This window comes from Alligator mississippiensis, chromosome 2 (genome assembly GCF_030867095.1).
Source record: "Alligator mississippiensis isolate rAllMis1 chromosome 2, rAllMis1, whole genome shotgun sequence".
NCBI lineage: Eukaryota > Metazoa > Chordata > Crocodylia > Alligatoridae > Alligator > Alligator mississippiensis.
Window position 1 is genome coordinate 23,474,373 of NC_081825.1, and position 14,503 is coordinate 23,488,875.

Genomic DNA, 14,503 nt, shown 5'->3' on the forward strand with positions numbered 1-14,503 from the left:
CAAAGACTCTTTAGATTTTAAAAAATTGAAGTGAAAAACTAATAGTGAAACAGAGCTGCTTTTCCTCCTTGATGGGTGCATCTACATGTGCATTTTACTGACTAATTAGACTAATTAGCTTTGCAGTAAAGTGTGACAATCTACATATGTGCCGGTATTAGGGTGCAGTAAATTAATTAACTCTGCCATACGATAGTACTGTTTGGGATGGCAGAGTACTTATCTTACAGCTGAGTACTTAATTGCACTCAAACAGACATGTAAATGGTAACGGGCTGGCTGGGGCACTAGGGTGCTAAGGTGCAGGGGCTGCCTGCCACCTAGCCCCATACTGTAGCATCCTTATGCCCCAGCCAGCCCCTCCACTGCCTGACACTGCCACCTGGAGCCCAGAGCTGACTCCCTCAGGCCACCTGCCAGCCTGGGGCTGCTCTGCCCTGGTTCAAAGTGCTGCAGTCTCAGGCACACGTGTAGATGCTGTGCCTGGGAGCAAGTGACTTGGGTGCAAACTGCACTGGAGTTTATTGCTCCGCCTTAATTGCATGTGTAGATGCATCTGATATGTACTACATGGGGGGTTGGCAGTAGATTGGCTACAATATCCGTAGTGCATTTTGGCGAACAAACCAAGATTTCTAAGTATGTAAATCGGAAATACAATATTGTTGCAGCCCATCTAATGTAGCTGATACATGAACAATTTTTCCCTATTACATTGCCTTTAAAAAGAATTAATATACTGAATCTTGGTTTGTAAAAACAAATAGTTATTGAGCAATATATCTCAAATATAGTGGCATCTGTCATTTCTACAGTTTAAAGACTTGATTTTTTTCTGAGTGCAAGGTTGATTGAGTAGGACTGGCTCAATGATGTAAACTACAATATTAATTAAATTCTGATTATATCACTGCAATTGTTGTAATGATGTATTATCACAAAAGTGCTAAATATTAATAAATCAGATATGTGGCCTTTGGTTATGCTTGATAAAATATTGGCATATTGAATATAGATATCATTTTAAAGGCTATGTTACAATCATAATGCCTAATAATAAATAACAACAATCTCATTTGCAAAGTGCCTACCCATAATGCCCATACTGGGCACTATAACAGCAAACCATCAGTTAAGATACTCAGTTAACATATTCTAAAACTAGTACCACAGATCCAGGGCTGCAGAGGTAAATGTACAGCACAATGGATGCTCTACCTGTCTCACCAAGCTCTAAGTTCCAGTGCTCCCATTATCTCTGACTTAAGAGGGTGATGCTGGATGCCCAGTAAGATATCAGGACTTTGGGACCTGGAATATTAGAGACTTTGAGAGCTAAACCATGGACCTTAGATTTACTTCACTTACCAACAAGCAATCAGTACAGTGAGCAAAGCAATGGCTAGGTAGACTCCTCTCTGCCCATCCCAGACAGCTACTGTGGTGCTGTAGTCTACACTAGCTGCAGACAATGGAAGAGCCTTTAGGAAAGCCTGCACATTTCACTGCATTGTAGTGATGCAGCTTTCACGTCTCAAAGGTATTGTCACCATTGTCAGATCAGTGTGCAAATGATCAGGTGATAGTCCTAGAGTGGCAGAGACCTGTCTTCACATGAAGAGTAAGGATAGCCAAGTTGTTAGTTTGTTCTGTGTAGGCAGTAATCATTTTCGGTGTCAAGAGAGCTGTTGTAGCCCGATGAAGGATATAGATCCCTTTTAAGTATCCTGTTGACTATGTTGATCAGGACTTTCTTGTACTGTTGACGTAAAAGTGAGTAAACAAATGGATCTGATGCAGCCTTACTGTAGGTGAGGCACTTGCTTATAATTCCCCAGTAATAGTTGATGGTAACAAAGGGAAGGAGCTCTATCAATCTGTTAAAGATTAAGAAATGGAAAAGATCAATGTTACATCCACACTAGCAAAGTGTTCAACTCACATTCTGAAGAACATTAACAGAAGAAATAATGATTATATTATGCAAAACCTGAGGAGCAGATCCTGTAGTCAGAACACAGATAAAATTCCCTTTGATTTCAGATTTCACTGTGACATTCCCAATTTCCTGTTGAATGCTGGGGAAGATGTATTAGAAACTATATATTTAAACAAAGAAAGGTCAAATTCTCCTGATATCTTGCACCCCAATAGTGTAGCAATTTAAAAAAAATATTCTAGATTCTACCTGATGAAATGTCCTGGCAAATTCAAATATATTTAAGATCTTGATGTCAAGTCTGACTTGGTATTGCTTCTACGCTCTCTTGGAAAGCTATAGACAGATGTGTAAAATGTCAATAATCATAGAATAATAGAAAATTAGGGCTGGAGGGGACCTCAGGAGGTCATCTAGTCTAGCCCCCTGATCAAAGCAGGACCATCCCCAACTATATAATCCCAGCTAAACCTTTGTCTAGGCAGGTCTTAAAAATTTCCAAGGATGGAGATTTCACAACCTCTCTAGGTAACTTGTTCCAGTGCTTTATTACCCTTTTAGTGAGAAAATTTTGCCCAATATCTAGCCGAAACTTTCCTTGCTGCAAGACCATAGTGTATAATGAAAGATTTATATTTAACCACATTTGTGAAATTCTTTATATGTTAAAAGAGTGTATGATAGACTGGTGTGATATAAAACACCTTGGGTTAATATGTAGTTTGTCTCATGGATATTTATTTTCATCTTCAGTCACGCAAACCACTTTTCTTCCAATTTGCAATCTCATCATATTCGTGTGGCAACTATTGCATTTGATTTCTTAGAAACATACATTTAAGAAAGTATGTATCTATTTTTAGTTGTGTGATAATGAGATTTAGCAGATGGAAAAAGGAGGAAATATCATCATCTCTGTATGACCAACCAGCTGTCTTTGGACCACCAACATGTGCTCAGCGGATGAGCAGTCAACACTGAACCATAGTTTGAGAATCTCAGCATGCGTTTGGAACAAGTGTATTAATCATGACTGGAAAAATTGCAGCTGAATTAAACAAGTCATCCCACGAGTGACAAAAGAAATCTAACACCACTCCAAAACGTTTTGCATCTTGCATATGGAAAAAAAACAACTTTTAACAATATGAAGAGACATTTTTCTTTAAACATTTGTACTGTTTTTCATATACTTTCAGCTGCAAAGTTTTAATTACAAGGCCTTAATTAGAACTAGCCATGATTTAATTAGGGCCAACTTCACAGGGCTCAGAAGAACTCATAAATACTCCTGATATGTCCTAAAACAGCTCTTCTATACTTAAAATGCTATGAATTCAAGGTGGATATCACAAGCATTCACCGGGCTAGAAGTGAAAATCTCATCTTAGGGAAAACCTTGGAATTTCCCTCTTCCTATAGCATAAAGTTCTGATTTTGGAAAGCTGAAAATACAGGATTATAGATGTTTGATATTCCTATGTATGAGAAAGCTGGCAGACAACCAGTACTGAATCATGAACAAAATGAGGAACAGGAATGTAAACTACTGCATGAAAATTTCATGTTTAATTTAGTGCATTCATTTCCCTGATATGTGCATTTAAAGATGTTTGAAGCTGCTCAGAGATGTGAGGGGGTTGGAGTCTCAGAACAAGTCCCAGGAATTTAGATCAATGATAAAGGGCACTTGCACATATTCAGGGAAGCTGCTTCAACACACAGAGAAGACTCCATTAATCGAGTCTGCTAGAGAAAAGAAATTAAGGTGCTCTAGTAGCCTCATGTGTATTAGTATCTCCGTGCTGAAATATGGCAGTGGGGTGCTTTGAATTAAAGCTCATTGTACAAAATGTAGTTCAAAGCACCCCACCACCATTTGTTCAGCATGCGGACACTGATACATGTGATACTCTAGTGCTTTTAATTAGCACCGCTCACTAATTAAAGCACCCTCACCACCACCACCACCACCACCACATTAAGTCAGATGTCAAAAGTGAATGATGAGTTTTGCATATAGCTCTAGTGTTTATCAAATGAAACATCATTCCTCACTTTATCCCAGCATGGTTACTACCATCATGTCCTGCATTCATCATGCTGGATATGTGCAAATGAGTGAGAATTTTTATAGGACACAGTCAAAAAGGAATACTATGTTTACAGCTTTACTGTGTGTTTGCATGCTCATGTGTATTATACAGATTATGTGACTGGCCTACTTACTTTGAGATCAGTAGGAAAACTCACACTCATACAATTGAGGCAATGAGATAAAATACCAAGTCTTATCTATTTGATTTTTAAAATATTCCATTAATTTGTCCCTCATACTATTCCACTGACAGTAAGGCCAGGATGATTTTTTCCCCATTTATTTTAAGCCTAGAAACTGAATTTCTTGTTAATATTCAAAATCTCATTCACATTTGTATTATTAGGACCAAATCCTGACCTGAGTGCAACTTGAGTATGCCAGAACTGCCTTGCAAACTCCTCCAGCACAAAGGCTGAAGTGATCTCTGTGAACACCCAACACGCAATGGAAGAAATATGGGGAAATGTGCATGGTAATAGATCCCCCAGCTCCATCCTTTAGTATAGCATTACTAGCAGGTTGCCTTTGAAAGAACTCTCCCAGATACTTATACCGCCATCATCAAACCCTTCTTATCTTGTTGCCAGTGGATTTTCTTAGGCCATGGGAGCAGGGCAGTATTCACCCTTGCAGTTGTAATTTTGTGTCAGCAGAATCTGCCATACATTATTTTTCCACACACATGCATATGCACACATGTGTACACATATGTATTTATGTTTCTGCTGACATATCTGGTGCCACTTACTGGACTTAGAAATGCATTATCTTACATTTCAAAAGCACCTTGCCTGCAAAATGGAATAGCTTTTCGTTTCATTTCACTTCGTATAAATCTTTACATTTATGGGAAATAATTGTATATGAAAAAATGCTTGGAGGCTAGAATTTGCTGAGCAGGATGTAGTTCAGGCTGAATAAGGGTAGTAAAACTCTTCTTTTGCTTGGTTTAGTGTTCTATACTGATGGTCACAAACAGTGAACAGAACATGACTCATAATGGGTGGAATATTAATCAATTAGCATTTTAACTTTCTGGCATCAAATTAATATTTATAACAATTCTTCCAAAAAAGAAGAACTGCAGTTGCCTAGATAATCTGGCAAGAATCTTTTTCATCTAATAAAAAATGTGCAATAATAGGAAATGCCACTTCAAAGGTTAAAATATATAAAGGCGAAGAATGCTGTGGAAAGAATAGTAATCCCAGTGTTCTGTTCTGCAAACACTTATTCCAGGTGTCCCAGCAAAGCCAATGTACCCAAACCAATGGGCTTGTAATTTTGGTGCCTGTGTATTCTAATTTGAGGTATCTTTAAGGGGGCTGATTTGAAGAGGGCAGTGCTCCACACTTTTTGCAAATCATCCCCTTTTGCCCACCTAAATCTGAAGCACCTCAGATCACCAGCTACTTTTGAGAAGCCTGACTTAATTCTACCCGATATAAAAATAATGAGCTGGATGTAAAACACTGCTCCTCCCTCGTGTTCTCCCATGCCAAATGACACCAGCTTCTTCAATAACCTCCTTTATAAAATTGTAGCATTTAGAGATGGAGCGTTCCCACTTTCCATGTTCAGAGTAACTATTAAAATAACTAAATAACTATCACATCTGACTGTGCACTCGGTCCTGCACTACTGAAACCAGGGGAAACTTTCCTCTTGATTTCAGTGCGTGAGAGATCAGGCCAGCGCTTATTGCACCAGTGATGACAACCCTCCTGGACGCTGTGTCGGCAGCATCTGGCTTCTCTGCCTCTCGAAGGCGAAATCAGGAGACTTCAGAAAAGCTGCCCCCGCTTCACTCTGCCGTTGATGCTCCATCGACTCCATGTTTGCATCGCAATCAGGGAGGAGCGGAGGCGGAGGTGAACGGCTCCCGTCTCCCGGTGGGATGTGATGAACTCCCAGAGCCCAGTCCCACAGCCTCTTCTTTGGGGTGGGGGAATCTCTGCCCGGCGGCCATAAGGACCCATCGATCCACTTAGCCAGGACGATTTGGCTTCCCATGTTTGTATGCATATCCTCCCCGCCTCCATCTCCTGTTAATCAAGCCAGGGTTCCCAGACCCCTGCAAGGGAGGATGGGAGCCATCTCAGTGCAGGGCTGGTGAGGCTGAGGGTCAGCGCGCCCTTGGCCCCAGGAAGCTCCCAGCACAGGAGCCTGGCCGAACTCACCTGGTGATAATGTAGGGGCCAAAACAGATCAGGAAGGAGCCTATAAAAATACTGATTTTCTTAGTAGCTCGCTGCCGTCTCCTTTTCTGCTCGTTCAGACACCGCTGCTTCACACTGAAAAGGGACAACCACAATGCCGGTGTTAGACAAGAAGCGAGGGACAAGAAGCGGGGCCCTGCCCCGCGGAAAGGTCTGCTCGCTGCAGCCCCCCCCCCGGGCCAGGCGCGGTCGAGGGCCGGCTGCGACCGACCGGGGAGTGCCCGGAGCTCCCGCCCCGACGGCCGTCTGAGAGCCCGCAGGGGCCATGGCGTCCGCTCACTCCGGGAACTGCATTTCCCAATGAAACACAAGGGGCTGTAAATACAGACGGGAGCCTTTGAAGTTGGAGGGGGAAGGTGGGAGCAAGTTTCCGCACCTGGCCCCTTCCCGGCGCCTGAGACAAGGCAACTGAACGCATTGGATACGGGCTTCGGCAGGTTGAAAACCACACACACACACACACACACACACACACACAGAGTGTGATATGGGCACGGTCATATTAAGCCTGTGTGTGCGCACACACACCACCACACCCAGTGTATTACCTAGGATAATATCTACCAGCATATACCCCGGTACATTACCAGCATGCTCAGTGTATACCCCAGTATATAACCTACAATGGATACCTACCGAGTGAACACACTGTGCCACATACATACTGTGCGTGTGCACACACACACACACCCCGGGAGATTACCTGGGATGGATATCGACCAGCAACACCAGCGTCTGCATTGTAATAATGTCTATCCTTTTGCAGTGGAACCGGGCTACTTTCAACACCTTCAAATAGGTGAAGCACAGTATCACCAGCGACAGCATGAAACTGGTGGCGTGAAAGACGATGGTGAAGACGGTGAACCTCCTCCTCTCCGTCTCCTCTCTCAGGTGCAAGGTGCAGGAGGCGTAGACGCTGCTGTAGTCTACCCACGAGTAACACAAGGAGACCAAGGGGAAGGTGAGGGAGTGGAGCCAGGAGTAGCCCATCAGGAGCACGGCGTCCTTGTAGCGCATCTTGCTGGTGTAACTCAAGGGGAACACCACGGCAATCCACTTGTCTATGCTGAGCGCGGCCATGCTCAGCATGGTGTTGGAGGTGAGGAAAGTTTCCAGAAAGCCCACCGCCCTGCAGATGCAGTCACCGAGGGGCTGCTGGTGCCTCAGGATCCCCAGCAAAGTGACGGGCATGTTGAGCACGGTCAGGAGCAGGTTGCAGAAGGACAGGTTCACCAGGAAGATCCCGGGCACTTGCTTGCGGATCTCGGAGCTGTAGAGGAAGCATAGCAGCACCAGGAGGTTGGACAGCAGAGACACCACGAGCACCAGCACGACGAAAAACGCCAGGAGAACTCCGGCCAAGTCCATGTCTTAACACGTAGCCCCGAGCCCCTGGACCAGGAGACGGCGTGCTTCAGGGCGGCAGCAGCGGCGAGACATGGCAGCTGGCACAGGTGCCTCTTGGGAGCGCCTCCAGGGGTGCCCAGGCATCTTGGGGGAGACTCCGGGCAGAGCCGCGCTCCGGGCTGCGGGGCTGGTTGCCGCCCGGCGCTGTCCAGGGTGCTGAAGGCTCCCGCCCCGGCAGACCTGCCCCCTCCCGCCGCAGGCAGAGCTGCCTGCCCGGGTCCAGCCCCGGCCACCCCCGCCCGCTCAGCACAGAGGCACCTGGCCCGCCCCGAGCGAGCCCCCACCCCCGCTCCTCCTCCCTGCCACTGCCACAGCCACAGCCACAGCCACAGCCACAGCCAGCATCTCGCCCAAGTGCTCAGCCCCTGAAGTAGTCGAGGCTGGGAGCCTGCCGCGGGGACTCATGCGCAGACGAGCAGCTGCGAGGCGCAGAGAAACCCGGGTGTTTCGGAGCCCTTGAACTCGGCACCGGTCCACGCCAAGCGCCTGGGCTCCCAGCCTCCAGCGGAAGGGCGTTTGCAGCCCACGTGCAAAAAGAGCCCATGTGCGATGCAGCCCATCAAGGATTAGTTCACCCGCGAGTGGTCCAAGCTGCCACTTAATCATTAATCATTGATTTTTACCGGCGTCCCCCTTATGTGACAAGCGGGCTGGTTGTTTGTAAGCTTCGGCTTTATACCCTTATTCGTTATTGCTGCTGTTTTAAAGCCCCCCCCCCCCAAAAAAAGCAAAAAAACAAAAAACAACCCCCACCCCCCAACTTTTCCATCCATTCTTCTATCAGGGCATTCTCTCTTCCCTTCCCCCTACTCTCTAAACAGCCTGCAAGTACCACAGTCGCTCTTCAGTTTGGACCAAAAGACCATCCCCACTTGGCCACCAACAGAATGAAGAAATCCAGTATTGGGGACTGTTAAACTGTCTGAAAAACCGTGAGCCTGTTTGCTCTTAAAAGCTAAAGCTACTGCTTCTAATAAAGCTGTAGCCCCACCTGGCTAAGCAAGTGACAGGACTAAGGTGGTGCGAGCACTTTCAATGGAAACATCGGGTTTGTGATCACTGCAAAATAGAGTAGCCATGATGAAACAAATTAGTCTTGGAAGTTAAGCAACCCTGGGGACTGACTAGTTGTTGGATGGGAGGTCACCCCAGGTGATGTAGATCCAAACCAAGGTGTTGTGACTACTATACCATAGAAACCAGAGGGAAAACTTCACTCTGCTCCATTATCCCTGCTGAGCTGACTGAATAAAAGGCAGGATGACATGAAGACAGTTCTATAGCTAGAAAGAATCGTTCATCTAACAGTCACAAGGGAGAATCTATCAAGATTTTAAAAGGTATGCTCAGGAGAATTCATAACACTTTAGGGGACATTTCAATTTGCTGGCAGACATGACAGGTGGATACAGTTTATTCTTATATGCCTCACAGAAGGATGATCACAATAAGTGCCTAGAGACTCCATAAACCTTTGCTTTAGATAAGAGGGAAAGGAATTTATTTTCCTGCATCAAAACAGTGGCACAAAAATAACCTGTCAGGTCTAATCAGTGTCACATGTTTTAGCTGCTCTCCAGTAGTGAAAGGATGAAAAAGGTAGCTTGTCTGCCACCAAAATGGAGTACTATTATCATAAGAGAAAAAGGTACAATACATTTCTTGTCCTTACAATGCAGCCTTGCAGAATAAACAAACATTCCCACAGTCTGAATAATTTTATTTTACAGGATTGCTCTTTAAGGGCTTAGTCTAAATCCCACTGATAAAAATGGGATTTTTTGCCATTGGCTTCTATGGGTTTTGGATCAGGCCCTTAATTGTAAAGGTTGCCATGGTAAGTTTTTATCTTTTAATAAAGGAGCCAAGCAACAAGGCATGAGGTGTGTTATTAAGGGAAGGAATGTGTGCTCTGTTATTCTTGAGGACAACCCTGAAACAGGATTAATGTTTTCATTTATTAGGAAGGTGTCATTTCCAAACTTACAAAGTGATGAATAAATGTGCTCGTTCTTGGGCCAGAAAAAAACAAAACAAAACTAGACATAAATTAAGTGTTTAGGAGTACACACGATAGCTAAGTGCGTATAGGACTAAAGGTCCTCCCAAAATTTTTCTCTATCAATTTTTTTTTTTCAAATGAAGAATGGAATGATTGATTGTTTCCAAATACTAGTGTTAAGTAGATTGAACAAAAAGGTCAAAAAGCAAATAGTACCAGAAAGTAAAAACAAAAGAAATTGGAATTAGTATTAGACACCATACCTGGTGAGTACTCCCTTTGGATGAAATCTTGCTGTTATGGATGTCAAAAGGAGCTTTACCAACGAGGGTATGATTTCCTTCTCTGACTTAATGAGACAGATTTCAGTAAGTATGTTAACTAAGTGCATACCTTCCTATAGGTTCAAGGTAATCTTCAGGGTAATATTGAGAAATCTGCATTAATTTTTGCACATTAGCAAGTACAATGCTCATTCTACCTTACTTCTAATTAATGCACATCTAGCATAAGACAAAGTTCAGACAAAACCCAGATGCTGCTAAGATTGCCCTTTTTATGCTCAAACCTTTAATTGTTTTAGATCTGTGGTGAACAAGATATGGACCACAGGCTGGATATGGCTCCCCGTGGGTCTGGAAACTTAGCATTAACAACATCAAATTTCCAGATCTGTCAAATTTCTGGACCTCATGGGAGCCTTACAGACCAAATAATGCAACTCCACATGCTGGAGGTGGCCCACAGACCAGCCCACACATCAGATCCAGGCTGTAGACCAACCCTGAATACTAGACCTGGCTTGTAGACCATCCCTACACCACTTACCTGCCCCACAGGGCTTGAGTTAGGCATTGTTGTTTTAAAGCATTTGAATTCTTTGAATTTCCTAAATGTATTTAATTCAGCTTTGTTCTGGGATTTCTGGTTTTGAGCAATTTCTTCACTCCAAAACCCACATGACTAAAACTAAAACAGAAAATGATATATTAAATACATTTAAATGGTTTTTACCAATCCATATTTTTAACTGTGCTGGGTACAACGAGAAGGAGACCATAAGCACTTTGGGATTGGGTCTGTCAGTTAGGACCCAAAAACACATGTACTCATGCTGAGCTTTATCTAAGTGAGCAGCCATATTTAAAACAATGGGGTTACTCCCGTGCGTTAAACTAAAAACACACATACATGTTTTTTCAGGCCTCACTATACATTTGTTTAAAATCCAGTTCTGTGTCCCCTTATACTAATTGGAACTTCTAGGAAATACTACAATAGAACAAATAAATATAAGTAACACAGTGCTCACACTTAATTATTCTGTAATGAGTATATACCAATCAGTAGACACAGATTAGATAATTATTTTGCTCTTTTTAATTTAAGCAATGCATAATTTATTAAATATGCACATTACTTCATTCTAAATATTGACTGCGTTTTATTGGATTTAGTGTTTAATGGAGTATAGTCATTGGAAAGGAATAAGGGATGATTCAAATTCCCTTTTAGCTTCACACCAGGAGAGATGTGTCATGTGAAATTCCATTATCGATCACAACTGAATATAATTCATCTGCAATCAATGTATTTTACAATTGTTAGGAACACATTTAATTAGATTCTATTTTAAAAAAACAAACAAACCATGAAACAGGAAAAAGACCTCAAACAGGTTATGTCTAATAATTTGCAAATTTAGAAAAGAACAAGAAAAAAACTGTCCAATTTCTTAGTAATTAATTTTTTTGGCAGGATTAAATTAAATCAACTGTATTGTGTGAAATGGGATGAATCAGGGGACTAATGGCGAATAAAGCCTAGAGGACACTGATTTAAGTGCAGCCAGATCAGTAGTGAATAAAAGTGGCAAGCATCCCATGGTTTTGAGTGGACTATGCAAACCTATTTGGAGGTTTCAATATAGTTCCCAAAGGACAGATGTGCATATCATATAATTTTTATCACCACCAATATAACAGGCAGGTTGGCATCATAACTCTAGCTTTAATTAGTACTGATTTAGTAGTACTGCTTTCTCAGTGTTAGCATAGATTGAAATGCGTTACTGAAGCAGCAGCATAGCCTTGTTGTGTATTCCTTCCTCTCTTCCAGTGTCTTGTTTCATTATGCTGTACACTGTACAGTCTTTCAGACAAGAAGTCTCTCTTTATCTGCTAGGTTGAACATGTATCATGCTATATAGAAATATGATTATATTTATAGGATTATAAATAATAATAGTGTAATAATTGACATGTCAGTAGTCTCACTAGAAAAGACATAATGCCTGATTCATCAGTCTAATACAAAACTATTACACTTCTACAGCAGCATAAAGGGGTCATAAATTGGGAAGATTTACTACCTGGGTAATATTCTCAGCATAAAGATGTTCCTGACATGGAAGACAGCCAACATTATAGTTCCACATTGCTCCTCCTTATAGATTCAAGAACTAGATAGGAAGAAGGGTGACATTAAAAAAAAAAGAGCAAAAAGACATAGCTAGATAGTGACTATCTACACAAGATGCTGACTGTGCAGTTGCTATTGTGCAGTCATTTAGTATTTGAATATACAAGTATTAAATGGCCACACTGTAAATAGAGTTACTGTGCAGTAACATCCCTGAATGGCTTTTTGGTGATGCTGACTGTGCAGTAGCTCATTACTACTGCTCAACAATGTAGCATCATGCTTCATGCCATGCCATGCTACTGCGCAGTAGTAACAAGATAGTGTGCAGCAGTAACGAGCTACTGTGCAGTCAGTGTCTTGTGTAGATGCAGCCAGTCAGACGGGGTTGGAACTGGTAGTACAAAATCACTGCAAAATGAAAATAAATTCTACTCTGAGATCTCAGAAAAATTAATCCAGTCTGATAAACGTATTCAAAAAATAGACACCAACTGTTGCATGCATGGGTATTTAAAAGCCATGGCTTGACGTAGCTCCCATCACTCGGGGCCAGGAGCTGAGCAGGGAGCCGGACACACCTGGGCGTCCGCACACACGTGTGCCCCCTTACCGGCTTGGAGGCAGTAGCAGCAGCAGCAGCGTGGAGATAACAGTGGGGGCAGCAACAGCTGATCCCCCTAAGGTAAGTTGGGGCAGAGGGAACCGGAGCAGCAGAGCCGGATCCGGAGGGGAAGCCCCCTGGGTTCCTTTTTTACTGAGCTGGGCAGGGAACTGCACTTCCGAGCTGCGCACACAAACAGAACATGCAAACAAGCGCACTCTGTAAGAGTGCGCTGGCATCTGCGCTGGCGTTCACGCAGGTGGGCAAGCAGGGAGGGCCGGGTGGGAGACTCCATTCAGAGTACGGCAAGGGTAAGGGTAGGGGCTCCACAGGATCTTAAATAAACAGCACTCTATATGACAGTGTCAACCCAGGGGGTGCTGCCTACCTGGGGCTTGCCTGAGGCCTCCACCCAGACAGAGCCCTTGGGGGGGCTAGCATCCCCCTCCCCCCTGGCCTGCAGGGGATGGCCAGCAGGACTAGGGGGTGCAAAGAGCAAGGGCCCCCACACCTGTCCTGCACGTGCCTATCTTTGGGCCCTGGAGGCGCAGGCGAGGGAGCTCCAGGAGGAGGTTAGCAGGCTGAGGGGCATCAGAGAGGCAGAGGATGAGATTGACAGGTACTTTCTCTCCCTGCAGGGCCAAGCACCTAAGGGAGATGCACCAAAGGGAGTAGCACCCCGGGAGGCACCATCCTCGATGGAGTGGCGGATGGTTCCCCCCAGGACAAGGGCTGCTTGCAGGAGTCCGGTACCAGTCTCCCCAGTTCGGCTGCAGAACAGGTACAAGGCCCTGGCGACACTACAGGAGGAGAGGGGAAGAAACCATTGGAGAGGACACCTCACATTCCTCGTGCCCCAACCAAACTAAAAGTGCTAAGCCGAACCAGAGGAAGAACCGTCGGGTGATCGTCATAGGGGACTCAATCCTGAGAGGTACAGAGGGTCCCATCTGTCACCAGGACCCCTTGCGTGAGGTCTATTGTCTTCCCAGTGCCAAGATTGAGAACGTGATGGGGATGATCCCAGCCATTATCCACCCCACAGACTACTACACCATGGTCCTTATCCATGTGGGTACAAATGATGCGGCCAGGAGAAGCCCCAATCACCTGATGGCAGACTACCAGGCACTGGGGGGCCTGCTGAAGGAGATAGAGGTGCAGGTGGTGTTCTCCTCCAACCTACCAGTGAGCGGACGTGGAAGGAGACAAGAGACCTGCATTGGCGAGGTCAACTTCAGACTTCAGAATTGGTGTCTCGAGACAGGCTTTGGCTTCCTGGATAACAATCCGCACATCACGACAAGCGACATGCTTGGATGGGATGGGCTGCACCTTTCCCCCAAAGGTAAGTGAGTTTTCTCTTCTAGGTTGGCGGATCTCCTCTGGCAGGCTTTAAACTAGGCTCACTGGGGGAAGGGAAAGACATGGGCAGAGGAAGCCTCAGACAAGCAAGCCAAGCATTGCCTGCAGGAGCAGCCCAGCCTAAACCAATGACAAGAGAAACAGGTAATCAGGTAAGTGACATGGGCCTGGGTACCACTGAGATTAGGGGGGTGGTCCATTTGTCCTCAGGAGGCCTCAAATGCCTCTATACTAATGCCCGCAGCATGGGGAACAAGCAGGAGGAACTAGTCCTCCTGCTAGCCAGCACCAACCCAGACATAATGGGGCCTGCGAAACATGGTGGGACCCAACGCATGACTGGGCAGTGAATATCAAGGGCTACAGGATCTACAGGAAAGATAGGACAGGTAGGAAGGGTGTGGGTGTGGTGCTCTATGTCAAGGAGCAACACACATCCACA

At 44.6% G+C, this 14,503-nt stretch overlaps 1 protein-coding gene across 1 annotated transcript; it reads right to left on the minus strand.

The window, feature by feature from the left end:
• Positions 1-319: 319 nt before the first annotated feature.
• GPR78 (G protein-coupled receptor 78) lies at positions 320-7,630 on the minus strand. The gene is made up of 3 exons (XM_006264210.4): positions 6,963-7,630; positions 6,221-6,334; positions 320-1,877 (listed from the first exon to the last, which is right to left on the minus strand). The coding sequence occupies exons 1-3, from the start codon at positions 7,628-7,630 to the stop codon at positions 1,640-1,642; spliced, it is 1,020 nt and encodes a 339-aa protein (XP_006264272.2). The 3' UTR covers positions 320-1,639.
• Positions 7,631-14,503: the final 6,873 nt, after the last annotated feature.